The 19,582-nt window shown below is 40.2% G+C and overlaps 1 protein-coding gene across 1 annotated transcript in view; it reads left to right on the forward strand.

Annotated features, from left to right (window-relative positions):
* CASR (calcium sensing receptor) overlaps positions 1–19,582 on the forward strand; it is a 72,685-nt gene that overhangs the window by 25,661 nt on the left and 27,442 nt on the right. The window contains exons 2-3 of the mRNA XM_068698942.1: positions 8,483–8,927; positions 17,566–17,872. Of these exons, the coding sequence (XP_068555043.1) occupies positions 8,743–8,927; positions 17,566–17,872 (492 nt within the window). The 5' untranslated portion in view covers positions 8,483–8,742. The remainder of the gene's footprint in view (positions 1–8,482; positions 8,928–17,565; positions 17,873–19,582) is intronic.

The following is a 19,582-nucleotide window of genomic DNA, read 5'->3' on the forward strand; positions in this document are numbered from 1 at the left end:
CTAGTCATTTCCCAGTAAGCACTGCGGGCACAGCAGAATGTTTTGCTTGGTAGGATGCTTTGATATCCTCACTCATTTCAATGTTTTCTGATACGCATATGCGCACACTTTTGCTATGATTGTACTGAAACAGGAACAGGAGTGGAAAGATGAAAATTTGCAGGATTGTCTTATTCCCTCCTGCAGTTTGCTTCAGAGATTTGTGGTATGTCTTTCAGAAATGGGGTTTAGCTCTTCTTATGGAAAATTCTCACACTTCAGAGGAATAAAGAGATGTCCATGAGGTCCTCAGAGCTGCTTTGCAAGCTAGCCTGAAACCTTGCCTGTGTAGAAGTGGCTCCAAAAACAAATGTCACCCACCACATAGATATCCACTAGGCTCTTTCTGTCCAAAAATCACTTACAGACCCATGTCTGTTAACATCTAATGGAGTTAGCTGAGACCATTCAATGTTAAAAGCCAAATATGTCTCTGAGATTTTTTCTACTTCCACTTCTGTTTTCGCTTTTTTTTTTTTTTTTTTGCTTCCCACCATCAGCAAACACAGGGTTATTTCTACAAACAGATATCAGTTCCCAGGACCTAAATCACACTGATCAAGTATTTTGAACATGCTACTTCTGGTTTGCAAGTTATTTCAAAAGTGTTATGTGAATCCCTAAATCAGGCGTAGTCCTGATGGAATGGAGGTTGCTATGAAGTCACATGGTCCCACCTGTATTGCTTGGCCTGGAATCATGCTCTCTTTATGAGACAGTAAAGTCTCATAGTCTCTCTACTAAATCATGGTAAATGCTGCCTGATGAGCTGAGAAGGTGTGGGTTTTTACCTGGTTGTGCAAAAGCCAGGAGCTGATGCTCTTTTAACTGCCCTTGCAAACTGCCATTTGCTACCACCAAATTTGTTTGAGACTCATTGAAACAGTGCTCTGGTTAGACCTGGCTGAGGCTTAGGCATCAGTCTCTAACAGTTTAGGATTCCTTGTTCTCAAATTGCTCTGTTGTGCAGATTATCAATAGTGATACCCTAGGCACTTTTCTCCCCCCCTGCAATTTCGAAGTCCTGAACACAGATCAGAGTGTGACTTTTTATTATTCTTTATTAATTGGATGCCAGTACATGAGTTTAGTGCTAAAGGAAAACTAGTGATATGACTGCTACATGAAAATAATGCTACAGATATGAAAACTATTCTAAACACCTAGCAGATGGTAACTCCCTGACAAACTTCACACTGATGGGCATATCTGATGCAGCAGAATTAAATGTGATACAATTGCCTGGTTTACTATATACATTTTTATATTTAGTTTATCCTGGAGAATTAATAATGTTAATCTAGGACAACTTCTTAGGTTTTCTTCACCAACTTAAACATGTTCTAAGGCCTACTTTCTTTCTGCAGGCTATTCCTCCCTGTGCTAAGAATATGTGTTGTTTTTTCTTTTTTAATCTGACCTGGAGAGCTTTTGTTATTTACGAGCTTCAGCAGCTTCTTCAGTATCATGGCATATTTGTATGAAATATTTTTGGCCTTGCTTTAGCTTCTCTAATGCCAAATGTGATTCTGATATATCTTTTTTTTAACATGTTTTTTTCAGTAATATAATAGGATATTTGCATCCTGATTCCTTCCAACAGAGTTCCATTTATACCAGATATCACCCCCTTAAGCTAATAACAGGGCACAGAAACACTGTCTTGGAGATCCTGTGCTGATAGTCTTGATGATTTCATAGTCTCATTCTTAGTAAAACTTGTAGCATTCATGTTTTGTTTTGTTTTGTTTTTGTTTGTTTGTTTGTTTGTTTGTTTTTTAATTTGAAACCAAATGTGTGTGTAGTGGTTTTTAAATGAAATCATTATTCTAGATCTGAATTTTCCTTTCCATACCGCATGTCTCTGAACTCTCCATACTTTTCTGAGGTTGAGATCCCATTCTTAATCACGTCACTTTACCAGACAAAAATCTCTCTACTATAAGGGAAGGTAATAATTGTTGCTTTTGACATTGGCAAAAATTGTTTTATTTTCACCTAACATTTTTCTACTTTAAAGACAGAACAGTTTAATTCCACCAAGTGATTTCAAATACAGATCTTCTGTTAGAGCATAGTAGCAGTCTGGATTTGGTTATATTTTTGATGTGTTCATTTTGACCAAACAGGTGAAAAAATGCTGTGCTAGTGCCTGCCATGATGACATATATGAACAATTTACTTCTCATAGTATCATGGTACCTCAGAGCTAGAAGTCTTGTCTGGTCTCAGTGCTATGAAGTTTTGTGTTCTGTGTCCATCATCCATTTCTCTATGGAATGTCCTTCTTCAGCTGTCTTGAGCAATGAGATTGGACACAAACTTGACCACATTTATCCTCTAATCTCTGTTCTACCTGAATCTCTTCCACGTCAATTTAGAGCAGGCATGTTGCTCAACAGGACTCTAGTGGGTAAGTGATGAGCTCGGCTCCTCCAAACCAACCAACACCACAGCTCTGGAACAATCTCACCTACAGGCCCTGCTTACTGTGGGGCATCCAGGCCTCACAAAGGCAGGGCAGACTGGCTAAGCAAGACTATGTGGCAGTCCAAGGTCTTTTGGGGTCTGTGGATGAGGACAGGCTTATTGCCATGGTACACAGCCAGGACCAGGAGTCTTCCCCAGCTCTCCAGCTCCCTGCTGTATAAAGGTCTTGCAAGCCCAGGAGACAGCAGAGCTTGAGCATGTTGGCAACCTTGCAGCACCCAGGCTGACCACATGCAGTTCAGAAAGTTCTACCTTTATTCTGAATGGGAGAGAAAACCTTCTGAAAGATGAGAATTTCTTCTGAAATTTCAAGGCCTTGTGGATATAAACAGGCTCAACTTTGATTTGTGTTCAGCTGATGATCTACCGTAAGTTAACAACGTCATGCTGTTCCAAAAAAGACAAGTGCCATGCTGAGATGTATAAACATTATAGGGCTGTAGCCTGCAAGTAATCCTACCACTCTGCTCAGCTCTGGTAAGGGCCCAGCAAGAACACTATGTTCATCTCTGGGCACTAGTCTACACTAATGGAGACACACCAGAGAGAGTTCAGAGGAACGAAACAAGAATAATCTGAGTTCAGGAAAACATTGTTTTTGAAAAAGGAAAAAAAAAAAAAAAAAAGGATATAGTTTGTTTGGTCTAAAATAAGGGGATATAATAAGAGAAAGGGAATTCAAATTACAAATAGGTGATTATAATGAGGAAGGTGCTAATATATAATGGGAAAAGAAGATAGGATTAAGCTGCAACAAAAAACATTCAAGTTAGATGTAAGGAAAAATTTGCACTGGAAATAGTAGAGGAAGCATTGGAATAGGTTGCTCTGGCAGTCTGACACATCTCCTTCCTTGTAAGGCTTTAGACAACATATGCTGGGACTAGTACAAACATTGCTGTGCCCATCCTTGGCTAAGGGACAGGCTATATAACCCCTTGAGATCCTTTCCTACTCTGTTATTTTTGAGAAGCTGCAGTTTGAAGTTGTGGTTCATTCCTGTTCGACTAAGAAGTAATACGTACTATGAAAGTGCCATTCATATTCTTTTCACACAAAGAACAAACTGAACATTTCTGAATTTTCTGCATGATTCCTGACAGCCAGATTCAACTAGCAAAACAGTGCCAGTTGCTGCAAATCTCTCAAATACATGTGCCTGCCCAAGGATACCTCCTCTTCTCCCTCAGGCAGTGTTTCTGCCATGACAGTAGTGTCCCATTGTCTCCTGTGCCTGGAGCCCCTTCAAGTTCCTCAGCTGAAGTTTAAGTGAGATAGCTGCTATTTTACTTCCACTTCCAAAAGAGTTTAAAATCAAAAGGTCTGACAAAACAGAAGAAAAAAAAATAGTTAAAAAAATACTTTAAAGTCTTCTGCATTGGAGAACATATAATCAATGTTTACATGCTAATACTAAATGTTTTAAATGTAAAACTATTTGCAAAGAAAATAAAATAGTAACAAAGCTTCTTTCTAAATTTAGTTGTTTGTTAATTTAATCTTTTTAATTTGTTAGCTGAAAACTGCAGGATCACAGTAATTTGTTCTATCAGTGGTACAATTTCCACCTGTATTTTGCTAAATTCTTATGTCTTCAGGCATGCATTAGCAGGTAATTCAATATTTGGCTGCATAACACTCTCCTTTAATAAGGAAGAGGCCCATAATCTTAATGCAATTATAGAAAAGAGACCTGAAGGAAAATTTGCTGCAATGAAAGATGATGCTAGAGGATATTAGCTCTTGTTACTGGCACCGAGCAAATAGCTGCTCATCACAAAATCAGTATCTTAATTTTTTTTCAACCTCAGGCACAGACAGCACTTGAAAGCAGCTGGGAGACTTTTGTCATATTAAATGAGTTGAAGATACCTGATGTCTGAGCTGTAGGAGGTATTTATTTATGGACAGCCATCGACTGAGATTTACAAGGAGCTGGACATACACTTAGGTTTGTCTGTTGTTGTTTTTGTTTGTTTGTTTGTTTTTGTTTTTTGTTTGTATGTTTTTGTTTTGTTTTGTGGTTTTTTGTTTGTTTGTTTGTTTTCTGGATATCTTACAGGACATCTGCATCTTTTTTGTCAGTACATCTTTGTACATCTGTGCCTCAGTTTGCTGCCACAGGGATGTGACTTATACATCCACAGCCTATTACAGACAGGACATGTGATATTATTTCAGTTCTGAGTCCCAATCCTGTGAATAGATAGTTCCAAATTATTCAGTGAGATGCTAATTATCACCTTATACCATGTATGAGTAACTGTTCTCATTGTCTAATGCCTTATCATGCTCTTGAATGACATCTTGGAGTACTGAGTTCTGTAAATACTGTTTTAAAAGTAATCTTTTTTTATCAGTCCAAATCTGTTACCTTTCAACTTTGTCTGCTGCACAGAAAGATAAAGAATGTGAATTCACTTTTCCTGCATTTAATACTTCAGGCATGTACAGTTGGGTGACAAAGAGAGGTTCCTAAATATTTAGTAGCATCAGCTCAAACCCCTTCACAGCATCCCAGCAAACTAAATTACATTATCTGTCTGTTCATGGTGAAAACTCTTTCCTTTTCATAAGCAAAGAACCCTAAAGGTAAAAGAAAGCCGTATTAAAGAGAAAACAGAAAACTGGGAAAAGCAGATTATTAAATCAGAAAGATGTGGCCTTAAGCTCACCCTCTTCCCACAGAAGATGTGGAAGTCATTGATCCCTTCCCACCTTGGCCGAGTCCCACACACAGTGCCCCCTGAAGAAGCATGCATACCTCCAGATCTCTTTGCCAGCCAGAAGGGAGTAAAGAGGGAAGGATGCCCTTGGCTAAATAGTAAGACCATCTCATCTCTTTGCAACCACCTGAAGAAATTATTGCTCCCTGCTTCAGACACCTCATTTTTAAGTACTGTACTCTAAATTCAGCCTTGCTGGTGCTAAACCTCTCCTCAGTATGCTGTATCAGCTTTTTTTTCCTTTTTTTTTAAGTATAAAAGAAATAAAAATTCAGATAACTCTTCCTCCTGCTTCCCTTTCTGAGGACTCCTCCCTGTTCTCCTGTGAAGCTGCCTTGCTGGCTGGAGTAACTCCTCATCTCCCTCAGCACAGGAGTGATTCCGCAGCCTACCCTTAGTCTGGGTACAGCATGTTTTGTCCATACTGGAGGTGATGAGTGATATTCTGTTCCACCTAAAAACTGGTGGTATTTAAGCAAGAGTGCTCAACAATAGCATGACTGCTGTGCCAGTGATGCTGGCTCCTCTAGTCCGTGCTCTCTAAGAGATGCTGGCAGAATGCTCCCTACAGAAAGTAGCCTCTTGCCAAAGCTCCAGCTTGCCCCTCTTTCCTATGTCCACAGACATCAGGAGTTCTTGATTATTAACTTAAGTTCCATATACTGCCTGTAATTTCACATCTTTTCTGTTCTCCTCTTTCCTTCATGTCCTTTTTTAATTTAAACAGTACCAGATTTTCTAACCATGAAATCTCTCCTGGACACACAACTTTTTCACTGTGTTTTTTTTTTTGGGGGGATGGGGGCTGATTTCATATATTCTATATTCTACATTGTGACGTGTATCTGAATCAACACTATCTGCAAGCATATTGAAGTTGACTTCAATAATACTGTTATGTTATTTCTCAATTTTAAATCTCGCTGTGCTCCCCAGAAGACCATTTTGCATACCTTTTGGCTGCTATTTCTTTTGGAACAGAATTACAGAATTTCTTACTGAAGTGTTCAGAGGAGGTCCCAGTTTTCCAGTTCATTTGAATTTGTGCCTCCCTGCTGCCTGATTTGAGGGGTGCTTGGGAAAAAGGACAAGCAGAGTAGTGATAAGGATGTTCTGGCCACAGTTCTCCATGCAGGTGTGAACTTTCCTAGGCGGTTCTTTCAATTGGGCAGGGAGTGGCGGTGGGCAGTAGAGAGTGTGCATGGTATACTTGACCTCCCTCCCAATCTGCAATGTATTTGATGTGCTCCTTAAGCACTGAGCTTGCTGAACATTTGTTAGGTGCTTGACTGTATGCACAGGAAGGCTGGCAATGTGCCAAGATCATTGCATATAGCTCTGTTTTGTAGCAGGCAGACAAAATACCTTTTCTCCTGCCATGAGACCAGATATCCATTCTGTAGATGATTGTAAATACTTCCATGGGGCATCAGACAGCAGGAGGCCTTTGTGAACCAGAGCAGAATGAAACGAGTCTGCAGCTGACTGCAGTGATTGCTTGCCTTTCAGTAACATGTCCCATAGGAGCTGGCAGACTTAGCCTCAGCCAGGTGGGAAGATATATTGCACCCTGAATAGAGCAGTGTGACATAACTCCAGTTGCTTGCCAGAATAATGTCCCAAAGTGTTTTCTAGCTGACAGTGTCAGCAGCAGCTGGACATTTCATGCACATGTTTCAGATTTGGGGGATGGAGATGAAATGCCCACTCAGCAATAGAGATCTAGCTGTCGGGTTTGCCAAAAATGGGAGTTTCAGACTTTGGACTGAGTCCCTTTGATGCTGTGAACATGAAATATGTCTTGTTTCATACAAAACCCAGTATGTTCCTACAAGATCTTTCAATGTGACTCCACATTTCCTGGTAGAAAATCTTTTGCCTAGCTGTATTTTGATCTCTAGCCAAAGGTTTGATTCTCCTTGCCAATAAAAATGTCTTTGTTTAAGCCAGGACCAAAGCATAGTTTAGAACAGATAAGAGCAGCATATACCCAGCCCTCCAAGTGTGCTGACTGCAGAGGCATGAGAATGATGTGAGCTCTGTCTCTCTTCTTTTGTTGACTGCTGCTTCTGGACCTTCATTTTAACCAAAATGTGTGAAATATTTGCATGTGCTTGGTGGTTATAAAGCATGCACAATCATTAGGGCTGAGTAGTAGAAGAACCTCTGTGATAATAGTGTTTCCCTGCAATAGCTCCTCTTTTGACCTGGGTAGAGGTCAAATCCTCTAGGTATATCTACTGCATTATAAACCATCCTCATAAAAATATTCTCAGCACTTGAAAAGTGTTGATGATTTGCTTCAGAAATTTAAACCATCTTCAGGATTAGCAGGGTAGACTGAAAATTGGCCGACTTCAGAGTTTTACTGCTAGTTTTTGCACCTGTACCCAATAGGCAGAAGAGCCATTTATGATGAATTTTCTTGTCCCCTCCTCCCTTAGAGCCACTGGCATTTTTGTATGCTATAATTAAGTTAGCTCTTTTTTTGGCAGGCCTGTAGATGTGCTGAAGGGAAAATGTATTGAGCACAGAGAAGCTGCAGTATTTCTTGTCCTAGTAGGACACAAGCTTCAAACCACTTCAGGTAAACCTGGAGTGACATGCTGACTGAACCTTTCAAGCCTTCCCAATTAATTATGGAGAAGTATCTTGACTTCAGATGCTTCCCTGGAAGTTATTCTTGCTTTAGATGTCTTTCTTCTGACCTTGTTTAATTTTTAGCAAGAATAAGTTCAAAACAGAAAATAAAGAGTGATCAATGGAAAGGATAGGATGGAAATACACCAAAACTTCATCCTAGTTATTTGCTTAAGAGAAGGTTTTAGTTCCTAATACACATTTGATTTTTCCATATTTCCAGCTTTCCCATCCAAGCATCTCCTACAATGTGCTCTGTTCATTGAGGTCTGATTGCAAGTTTTGCAGGGTCTTCTGTGGCCATAGTCATGTAGAATCGTGGGTAGGTTTAGTAATACATTTCACAGGTGTGATAGAGAGTTAGGGCATCTGAGAGAATCCCTGACACTTGTTTGAGGAGACATGGCTAGGATCTCTGTGGTGCCTGAACCTCTTTCAAAGTTGGTATGTGTCCTGGGCAGGTTGCTGAGTGGGGACAGCCTTGGAGGGTGGCATACTGAGAGGTTTCTTTGTCAAAGTAGAACCACCCTGGAATCACAGGGCCCTGGTGTGTAGCTGGGATCACTTCTCATTTCTTTCTTTTGCAGTTCTCAGAGATGGGCCCTCTGTAATGCTTTGGCCATGAAGAAACAAGGACTGCTGAACTGCTGTTTTGCAATGGAGAAGAGAGAGGGAGAAATACCAGCACTGTGGCTTCCACCTTGTTGCTTACTTCCCTGCAGTCATGTGTCCCAAATCCTCCCTGTGCTGTATTAAGGAAAAGAAAAGCTTGGACATTGCAACATCTGCTTTTGTACGTCATATTTTCCAATTTCACATCCTATAACCCCTGGTGAAAAGAGGAACAATGACTTTATATAGCTGCTGTTTGATTCTTTTGCTATTTATGTGGAACACTGCTGCCTATGGGCCAAACCAACGGGCACAGAAGAAGGGAGACATTATTCTTGGTGGATTGTTCCCCATCCATTTTGGAGTGGCTGCTAAAGACCAGGATCTAAAGTCAAGACCTGAATCAGTAGAGTGTATAAGGTAAGCCACAAAAAGAGAAAACAAAAAAGTTTTGGTGGGGGAGTACTACAGCTAACTGCAAGTGATATGCTATAAACTGTATACATACAGTCTGTAATCCAGTGCTTGTAGAGACCTGCTCTACAAGGCAATGGAAAGATATGATGTAAATAATAGGAAAAAAAGGGGGGGGAAGACTGAAGTGTGTATTTTAAAAGAGTATCACAAGTAATATTTGGACAGTAAAAGAGGGCAATCCCTGCATTACTCAACATTGCCAAACCAGGAATATGCTGATCTATCTGGCCATTCACAGTGGACGTTTGAATAGTATCCAAAAACTAGTTTTCCTAGCAGACAGACAGAAAATCACATGTAGTACCTTTGAGTTCATTTGATTACAGTCATACATGACAAAATAGCTCAGAAATCAGATTTGGAGTTTCATTTACAGTCTGCCTCTCATCTTTACAAACTGTTTGGTTTCCTAAACAAGTGAATAGGTGAGAGTGGCATAGGTCACTGCTTTTGAAAAAATCCCACTGAACACATAGCTGTCCCCTTAGGACATTTACAAAGCCCAGACTTGAACTCTTTACTCAGCTTTTCCTCACTCAGTCTTCTTCTTCTGTGTAAACAGTACATATAGATTTTGTCTAAATCTTTGTCATTTAACCCTGGAGGGAGAAATGCACATAAAAACAGCTTCTCTTATTGAAGTGTAGGCATTTTTATGATGAAACACAAGACACTTTACAGCTCTGCACATAATACACATAACAATTGGGAACTGACAGAAACTGATTGCAATTGAAATACATACATGCAGCCAAAAAAACAGTTGATAGGGAATTTTGTCATGACCTTGCATGGGAAAGCACTTCAGTGTCATAGGACCTCTTTTGAAATCATATGTAATAAATTATATATCTAGAATTATTTGGACCTCTCATCCTAGTTCAGTTCTGTTGCAATGGTAATGAATAATAACTGACAACATTCCTGCGATGCTCACAGATTCCAGGTGCAGTCTCCTACTGAAATATTCAGCAGAATGTATCCATCCAGGTTATGAGAGCATTCCCAGATGTTCTCATAGGGAACACACAGAAAGGAGAGTAATTAAATAGGGGTTCTTTTGCCTTCTTAAGTCCATGTACACAAAAATCAAAAACTAAATATGTGTAGAATGTCTACTTCATGGAGCAAGATGTAGCTTGTATTAGTATTCTTTCTTTCCTGGATGCAGCAATTTAAATCTGGAATGCTGAGAAGTGATGGAATATTTCATCTCATTGTCTTCTTTACCTGCTCCATGTGACAGGCAGCACATGCCAGTATTTGCAAACTGAATATAGCATTCATTTCTGCTAGCACTGGGTCAGCCTCAGTGACAGTCTTGATAAGGACATATTAGAATGCATCACAGGAGAATGTTCCCTCAGAAGTACTGCAAATGTGTGGTTGCCAAAAGATTTGTTAACTAGGCAGTACTGCCAACAACAAGCATATCCTGAAAAAGTAGACCAGCTGTTTTACGGACACAATGGGAGCTCTTTATAGGTGGCATTTGATCTGCCAAGAGGCATACTCCACCTGAAATTTCCATGGGTAAAATCTATGTTCCTCTTGCCTCTGCACCAAGAAGCTGCAGGCACAAAATGAAGGAGTTGACTGAAGAGGCATTTATGCCATTTTCCATATTTCTTCAAGGAACTGGACAAGTTATGAGTTGGTAGCATAATGCAAAAGAATACTTAATGGAAAGCAAAAATCTAGCTGCAGAGGTAGTAGCAACTACGACAGGAGCAAATTGTCTAGAGGTAGCTCAAAGCTCTTTCATTGTACATCTTCACGAATAAATGCCTATTTCCAGGAAAGGTTTAATTCAAAAATGGTTAGGTTGGGCAGACCTTTTGAGACTGGTCATCAGATTTTAATGATGAAGATATTTAATCCATGAGACAGTTTATGTGCTGTAGTGAGGTTTTTGTTATTAGTGCATATTAAATTGAAAGCAGATATTTTTCCTGAAATGATTTGCTATCTCAAGCAGAAGATTCCTCTGTCTGGAATTGCACAGAGATCTTACAAGACAGGACCACAACCAAAAGGTGGTCCTTTTTGGTTTTGGGCCCTATTGTTAGGTAGTAACCTGGAGCAGGGTTGTGCATGCAGACTCAATACATTCTCCAAGTCATGAGCTAGAGTCTTTCATATCACACTTCAGTTTCCTCAGTTCTGGGCAGTTGGTTAGTCCAGAAAAATGAAACTCATACTTTCTGAACAATAAAATTATAGGCTTCAGTTTCTTCCCAAAGTCAAATCTCCCCAGTCGTGTAGAGCCAAAACCTTTTGTAGGATGGCAAATCCACTAAAGTAGCATAAGCATGGCAACATCTGGTAAAACTAACAGTGCAAAATCTGTTTGATACTTTGGCTGCCCTTTTCACACTTCTCTTAGCCTTCTTCAGTGGTACTGTATCTTTTCAAAGCTGAGACTAATTCATTTTATATACATCCCTTTTTTAGATGGCCTTTAATCTCTTTATTGAATAGGAAAATATGTCACATATCCATTAGGAAAATTAGACCCAGGTCAGTAGTCTGTGGGCATCCTCTCTCCTCTCTCTTTCATAATTCTCTCCACCATTAGGCGATAACAACAACAAGTCATCAGACCATGACAGGCTCCTTGCCTCGAGTCCAGGAAAAAAACTAAGGGTCCCACTGAAACTCTACAGGTGGTTTGTCCTCTGTGTCTTCTGGAGTTCAGTATCAAATGATTTATGAAAATGTGGCTTTCCTTTCACCTGAGAACCATTTAACCTGATCTGTGCTGTTTGGACTTTTTTCCACGCATGTAGCTCTGTTCAGTGCCATACCTATACTCCTGAACAGGGCCTCTCAAAATGGGTAGGACAGTTTTCCCTCCACTCTCAATTTTCACAATCTTCATACTGTTGTGGTACTGTGCTTATATCCCCAGCTCAGCATACAAACCTACTGTGCATACCTTGAACATGATTATTTGAAAAACTGTTCCCATAACCCAGCAGTGAAAGGAAAAGGGAACAATAATGACCTGTTCATAGTTCCTTTCATGCTGATTCATACTGATACTGAAAATGCATCTTTGCATTTTGAGCAAGGGGTTATAGAGTCCAAACTGTAAACTTTCTCATGATTTTGCCACACCAAATGCCATAGAGAAGTGAGAGCAATGTGTTTCCTGTGCTTCAGAATTAGTTACAGGGTTTATTGTTTAAACAATCAAGTGTCCCGCATTTGATATAAATACACCTTCTGTCTTTGTGTACCTCAGGTGCTGTCACAGCAACTTTCCTTATAACATTTGCTGATGCATATCTGATGTGTACGGTTGGAGACAGAGTCTGCAGCACAAGCGATCCCTGACCCCTGTTCCCTATCAGCACCAACAGAGGCCTGTTCATAACCTGATTTCTCTGTCCTTTCTTGATGCCAGGTAGATCAGCAGTTTTAGTGGTGGTAGTGTTGTTAGTGTTATTGTTAGCAATGTTATTGATAGTATAACAACATATTTTATATATTGGTCATACATTGGGCACAGATTGGTCATACCCATGGATTTTTCTCACTGTAATGGATTGTTTGCAATGTGCACATACCTTCACCGTGTTGAGATACAGCATAGCCAATATGGTGTAACACGGTTGTGATTTTTTGTGAATATTTCCTTTATTCTGATCAGAGATCTAGACAAGGTCCCACACTGTGACAGCCTTTGAGCTGTGAAACACTGCATGGTGAGACATTGTCCTGGTGTCATAGTGTATGGCTTCACACTGCAGGTCTCCAGGACACTTGAGCTCACTGGGTCAGCATGTCTGAGAGAACAGAGTTTTAATGCTACCCCGATGCACTTTCTCTTGTGGATGTGTTTGATAATCCAAATGCAGAACTGTATGCTTATTATGCTATTTAGATCTTCTCTTTCCCCTCCAATAGCAAGTTACTTCCTTTTCCTCTTTCTCTTCTACCCTCCTTCTCAGCCTCCGGAGCTTTGGCTTGCACAATTAATTCCCTTCACCAAAGTTCTAACTTTTAAGGGTGGTAAGCAACTCGTTATACCTCCTGACTGCAGGAATCTGACAAATGACTGAAGGTCTCCCCTTCGCATATCTTAGTAATAGCAGTGGTAGTAGCAGCAATAACATGTAATTAATGTACTGGAAATCTAGAGAGGACAGAGAAATTAGTATGTGTGTACAACCACTACAGCAAGAGGAGCACTGGTATGAGTGAAGAGGCATATGCAGCCTTTGCCACCATTCTTGAACAAAAACTATGTCAGATATAGGAGAGTAAGTGGAAGTTGTTTAGCTGTTTAGCAATGTTTCACATTGCTTTCTCCTTTTCCTTCATATTGTATAGGTCTCAGTTTCATGCCTTGCAGGTTTTGATAAATGAAGGTCATGAATTCACATGAAGCTGTCTCTCCTTCATGGAAACTAGCACATCTCCCTTTTCCTGCTGGATCCAGATAATGTGAGCTGTTCTATCAAGAACCAGACAAACAATCACTATTTCAGGTTTCTCTTCAGGGTTTCTTGCAGTCATTAGGCTCTGCAATCCTTCATCCTTTCTGACACTCCCCTGTGCATTTATTGGCTTTGGCTTCATCTTACAGATGGAGAAACTTAGAGAATAGCTTGAGCAGGGTCCCATCATAAGCCCATGACAGGAGTAGCATGTGCATCCTGAGCATCCCTGGACAGACACATTTCTACCAACTAGAAAGACACCTATGGGAATTAGTGAGATGTTGTTTGCAATATCATCTAGCAATCTAGTCTAGCAAAAAATCTTGTTTGCAATCTTGTCTAGCAAACTGGACTGCTGCAAAAATAATCTTTCCTCTGGGGATGTGAAGATTAAGATTAAGATTTGTGGAAGATTTTTTCCTGATATCTTTTTCCTTGTTTGTGTTCCTGCCTGGGAACTGAAAGAACAGTGGATTGCTCTGGGTCTGAGGGACAGGTGGGAGAATGGTCATGATAGCGGAAGCATTTAAAGAACTGAGTGTACATAAAAATTCAATTCTACACCTTTGGGCACTGAATTATTTACAGTAAACTTCCATTTAGATCTTAATGCCCATTTTTCATAGCTGCACATCTCAGAAATGCTAAAGTACAAGACTAAGTCAATGCTCCTGTAAAAATAACATGTCAGAAAATAAGTTTTGGAGTCTGCTTATTTCCCACTAAAACAATACCAGTAGCTATTTAAAGATTCTAGAAGTCTAATGAAACGTCTGCTTCTATTAGTAAATGCTTTGCATGTTGTGTTTTCTTCGTGGAAATTACCAGTCAAATTTCTGCATGGTTGAAAGAATATAACAGTGACTAGTAATATTAGTCACAGCAGGTCAACAAGAGGTCAGCTGGATCTGTGTAACCTGCTGCCAAGTTCAAAGGCCATTTTTACCCATCATTCACATACACACCAAGCCAGAAGTAACCTATTTGCAACCTTTTGTTGGAGTCTTACAGTACAATGGAAAAGTATTTATCCACACAATTTCCATTCATGGAGATTGAAGGAATCCTGAAATCTTGCTTCAGTAAGACGAGTTTAGTGTCACTGCGTTCATCTGACCATATCAGTGTTAGCTCTCTAGTACTGATAGAATACTCTCAGTTAACAAATGAGACCTTGTCTGAAGATCTAAGAGGTATTAGAAAAGATGGAGTGAGATGTGTTTGTCTCCATCCCATCTGATCCTCTTCTGCTGATCTGCCGGTGCTGCTATTACTAGAGGTGCAACTGGAAAGAACTGCATGCCTGCTGTCCATGTTGGTATGAGCTAAATTATAAAAAGCATTTCAAACACATTTGGAATCTAGCTCCTAGACAAGGCTTCCTTCCCTTCCTTTCCCCTCCAAAAGAAAGCCAACCCAATCTCAAGCAAATAAAGTGCAGGCCTAATGCTATAAATAAATATTCATCAGGAACATACATGTATGTCAGAAAGTAAAAGAAAAGCAGTTGTGTATCATGGGTCTGTTATATCTCAGTCACATAACTCAGAGATTGAAAGTTCACAATCACATGAAGCTTATCTTTAGAAATCTTCACCTTGGTAATGGAAACATATCTTAAAGTATTTTAAAATGGCACTCATTTGAAATCTAAAATCTAGTCAATCTGCATCTAAGTGATGCACATGCCATATGGAATAACAAGCATTCTTTGAAATCAAGAAGAAGACAGTTCAATTCTCACTGCTTTTGACGATACCACCTGAAGTATTGCAGCATTTTAATAATTTAAAACGAATTGCTGTCAAAGGGACAGAAAACTCAATCTAACTTTTTTTATCCACTTCTATAATTTAATGTGAACTCGCTTATACTTATGTTTACACATACTAGAGTGTGTGAAAATCCTTACAGTTGTACTTCCCAACTTCTCAACAGTTTTCCCTTTAAATATATAAAAATGTTTTATTTTTTTCTGTTTTACACCAGAAGCCTGAATATTGTTCCTTGTTTCAAATCCTATTTTCATTTTAATTAAAAATATCTGTGCACAGATTTAGATTTTTAAACAGAAGTACCATAAAACCCCTTCTTGCTGCCATTATGATTCCCAGAGTTCATCAGAGACAGTGCGAGGCAGCTTGGTATGTCCAGCACATTTGGTTTTTGTACTTTGACTGCCTCATTCACTCTGAGACTTGCCCTTTTATTTCAGAGCTCTCCCATTGCCTTTCACTCTTTAATGGTTTGGAACTAGAGAACAAAAAAATCTAAATGACCAACTTCTAAATGTAACCCACATTCCCATGTTCTAAATGGTGTCCATTTTCTAAAGAGTGATCTTAGTAAAGCTAGCTGTCCTTTTGGTCATACATTATAACTAAGGATTTTTATTGGCCTCAACCTTTCTGACCTGAAGTTGCTCAAGAGATTTGTGCTGAAACCATGCTGTCTGTTGTTTGAGGTACAGCGTCAGAGCAGAACATCTTTTGGAAATTATCCAAAGATTTCTGGTGAAATGAAATTGGATAAATTAATTTTTTTAGGACCTAAAGATGAACCTTAGATGTGATATCTTTAGAATTTCTAAGTCCAGATAAGTCAGATAAAACACTTAGAAAAGCAGTAAGTTTGGTACGTTCATTCATCTTTGAAGAAATCAGTCATGGGAAACATAAATTTTGGAAGCAATCCATTTAATCCAGTAATTAAAAAATGCTGTATATCTCAGAAATTTAAAGGCCATGATTTTATGAACCTCGTTTTTAGAAACCTTCACCTTGGTATGGAAAAGCATTTCAAAATAGCACTTACTTGAAATCCAAAATCTACCATTTTATATAGGATCTATTCTAGGGTCAACCACTTCCCCAGGCTCATCCTGTTCTGGGTCCCATCAGTTTTTCCAATTAATCTAAAGCATAACAGCTTTGAAAGCTTCCTGTTTCCAACTGCAACTCAACACTAAACCGTAAGCCAGCTGCTAACCTGATCTATAGTGCATTACAAGGAAAGGCAAGTGTCAGTTCATAGATGAGTTAGCCATTCCAGCTGAGTTATCCTAAAATGTAGCAGCTTAATAGACACACAACTGGTTGCTTTCAGAGTTTTACAGCTTTTACTGTAAGAGAATAGCACATGACAAAGTTACTTTCTTCCTGCTGCTTTCCATGAAGAAGCCTCTCTCTGTTTTGGGTTAGTCACTCACCCAACATCAGCTCCTATTCCATGTCAGAAAACACAGCTTCTCCACTTCAGAGAACAGAGAAAGCTTCAAAAAACAGTGTTTCAGTTTCACAGGCCAGCTCTGGTGGCAACTTCTGAGCTTGTGTCTAAAGCAGATGTATGAAAACACCATAATAAAGAGAATATTATTGTTTCAATGAGAACAATGAAGTACCTAATTAGCAAGTTAACAAGTTACACTAGGATTTATGCTTATAACATATCTCTGTTTGCTGATATAAACAGGTTGGCTGTGCCCTCTCTCACAGTGAGAAGTGGTGATATGAGGCCCAGTGTGACAGATGACTAAATTTTCCTGAGCAGAGCATCCAGCAGCATGCCAGTGCTGTGGCTTATCTCACATTGCCTGCCTAAAGCCACCAGGCACTGGCACACTAGGCATCCCTGAGCCCACGTTCCTGACAGCATCGTGGTCAGGCTTAGCAGACACTGCCATCTGCATTCAGAAATGTGTCAGAGAAGGCAGGCTGGAAGGAAATCTGGTAGGAGAAGCTCTGTGTTAGAGCATTTTCTGAAGAATCATGAGATCCAGGCCCAGTGTCCTCAGGAGAACCAACCCTCCAGGCATGTTCTCTTTTGACCTTCCCAGAATTTAAGGAACTTAGAAAAGGTCGTCTTATCCTCACGACCTCTTAACTGAGCTCCCAAAATGATGTGTTGAAAAGCAGAACAAAATCTTTTTGCATATGCACACCTCTCTTACAACCACTGAACAGACAAAAGCAAAAGTTTCTGAATTCAGCCGGATGAGAGACTGAGATGAATAGCATAAGCTGCTTTTGCCTTCTGTGTTGAGAATCTTTCATTTTCCCCCTGTCTCAGCCCTGGTCTCATCTCCTCTGTTTCCCTCCTTCTCACTCTGTGTTATTTTTGTTTCACTCTCCCAGGTATAATTTCCGAGGCTTCCGCTGGCTCCAGGCTATGATCTTTGCCATAGAAGAAATAAACAGTAGCCCAAATCTCCTTCCCAACATGACCTTGGGATACAGGATATTTGACACTTGCAATACAGTCTCTAAAGCCCTTGAGGCCACTCTGAGTTTTGTGGCTCAGAACAAGATAGACTCCTTGAACCTGGACGAATTCTGCAACTGCTCAGAACATATCCCTTCCACCATTGCAGTCGTGGGGGCAACCGGCTCTGGGGTCTCCACCGCCGTGGCCAATCTGCTGGGACTCTTTTACATACCTCAGGTATGCTTTCACTTGTCTTGCTTAGATTACAGGTGTGGCCTGCCTCTCTGCTCTGCAGTGCTGCCAGGTGTATGGCGCAGCTGGGGATATTGCTGTTTGGAGAGGGGTACATTACAGAACAAGGATGGAGAACCACACTGCTGCTTATGTGCTCTGTCTCTGTTTCAAACATAAGAAGGTTTGGAAATGGAGAGGCCCTAACTGTATACAGTAACTGAATACATCCTAGGAGGGTTAAGGGGCAAGGCAATAATGGGAAGCACTGTCTGTCAGAGTGGGACAATGGTTTATATAACAGAAAACATCCTTATTTACCTCCAAATGTACTGTGTCACATCAAAATGAATACTTTTATTAGTAAAAGATACAAGCCTTTGGTCTCAGATGTGTCAGATACATATTTGGACTACTACAGGCATATTCAGAGGCTGTGCCAGGTCCTCCGTTCCACTCTCTGCCACCCACCAGAAGGCCTCAAGCAAAGTTCAGCCTCCATGGCTAGTTAGATCTTTGCCACTTCACATAGACCCTCAAGGAGAAGGTCAATACAAAATATGTGATTGTTTTCTTATGGGAGAACTATTTCTTGCTAGAAATTTGTAATTCCCCCGAAAAAAAATTGCCAGGCAGCCAGTAATGACATCCAGCCAACAGCAATATTGTAGCCTAGGAGACCTCATTCATTGCCAGACACACTTACTTCTGTCACTATCTCTGATTATTCAAGTAGGTGATCTGTAAAGTTGTTGTTTCTGCTGATCAGGTGTTGTGAAGTGTTGTTCTGGGCTGGCCTGCCTTTCTTTGACCTAGGGACTCCAAAACATGGTTTGTGAGAGTATGTGCATATGTCCCAACTTGTTCCTGGGTCATCTGTGTGGCAGTGTAGTTGTGCCAGCTGCTGTGCCATAGCATCCTTCATGCAGTTTGCTGACTCTGTTGGGACCAGGGACGGTAACCACAGTCCCACGCTTTTGTTTGGCAAAGCTGTTGCTCTGCCAAGACCCTAAGCAAAATTAGAGGCTGGCATATTATAGCCTAATGTTGCTGTTGTTGATTTTAGGTTTCCACACTGAAGACAACTTCTGAAAAGTGCTTGGCTTTATGCATTTAGGTGTTGCCTTGTATAGCCTAATATTTCTTGTTCCCATTCTAAAATGAGTGTTGGTGCCAGAGCTTACAGAAGGCCTTGTGACAAGATTGCATCACACTGTTCTCTTACTCTGCCCTGAAAGGATATATCATTATTTCAGTCAGGGTTCTAATTCCCATCTATACCACAAATGAAGAAGGAAGAATTTTTGCCTGCCTGGTGCACTGTAATATATCTTGTCTACTTAATGTTCTTATTAGCCTGATTCCCTTGCAGGAATCTGAAGAAATGGACATTGGGTGTCTGAGCAGGAAAGAATGGTTTAAGCTACGACCAACATCTGCTGTCTAGATATTGCCCAGAGCATCATTGGAAGGTGGCGTGTAATAAACACTGTGGTGGCATTTTAAGGCATACTGTTAATTTACACAACATGTTACCAGGTTAACGAGGGCTACTGAGAAGGGTCGGTGGGTTTGACTGTACCTAATAGATGTTTGCAGTTCTCGGAGTTTTTCTTTGAACAGGGAATGATGTTTATGCTATAAGGAAGTAGCCTTTTCTAGTGGTTACAGAAATGGGTAGAGGTCAGTAGGTTCAGTTCGCAATGTGGAATGAAA

The sequence above is a fragment of the Anas acuta genome, chromosome 1 (genome assembly GCF_963932015.1).
Source record: "Anas acuta chromosome 1, bAnaAcu1.1, whole genome shotgun sequence".
In the NCBI taxonomy this organism is placed as follows: domain Eukaryota; kingdom Metazoa; phylum Chordata; class Aves; order Anseriformes; family Anatidae; genus Anas; species Anas acuta.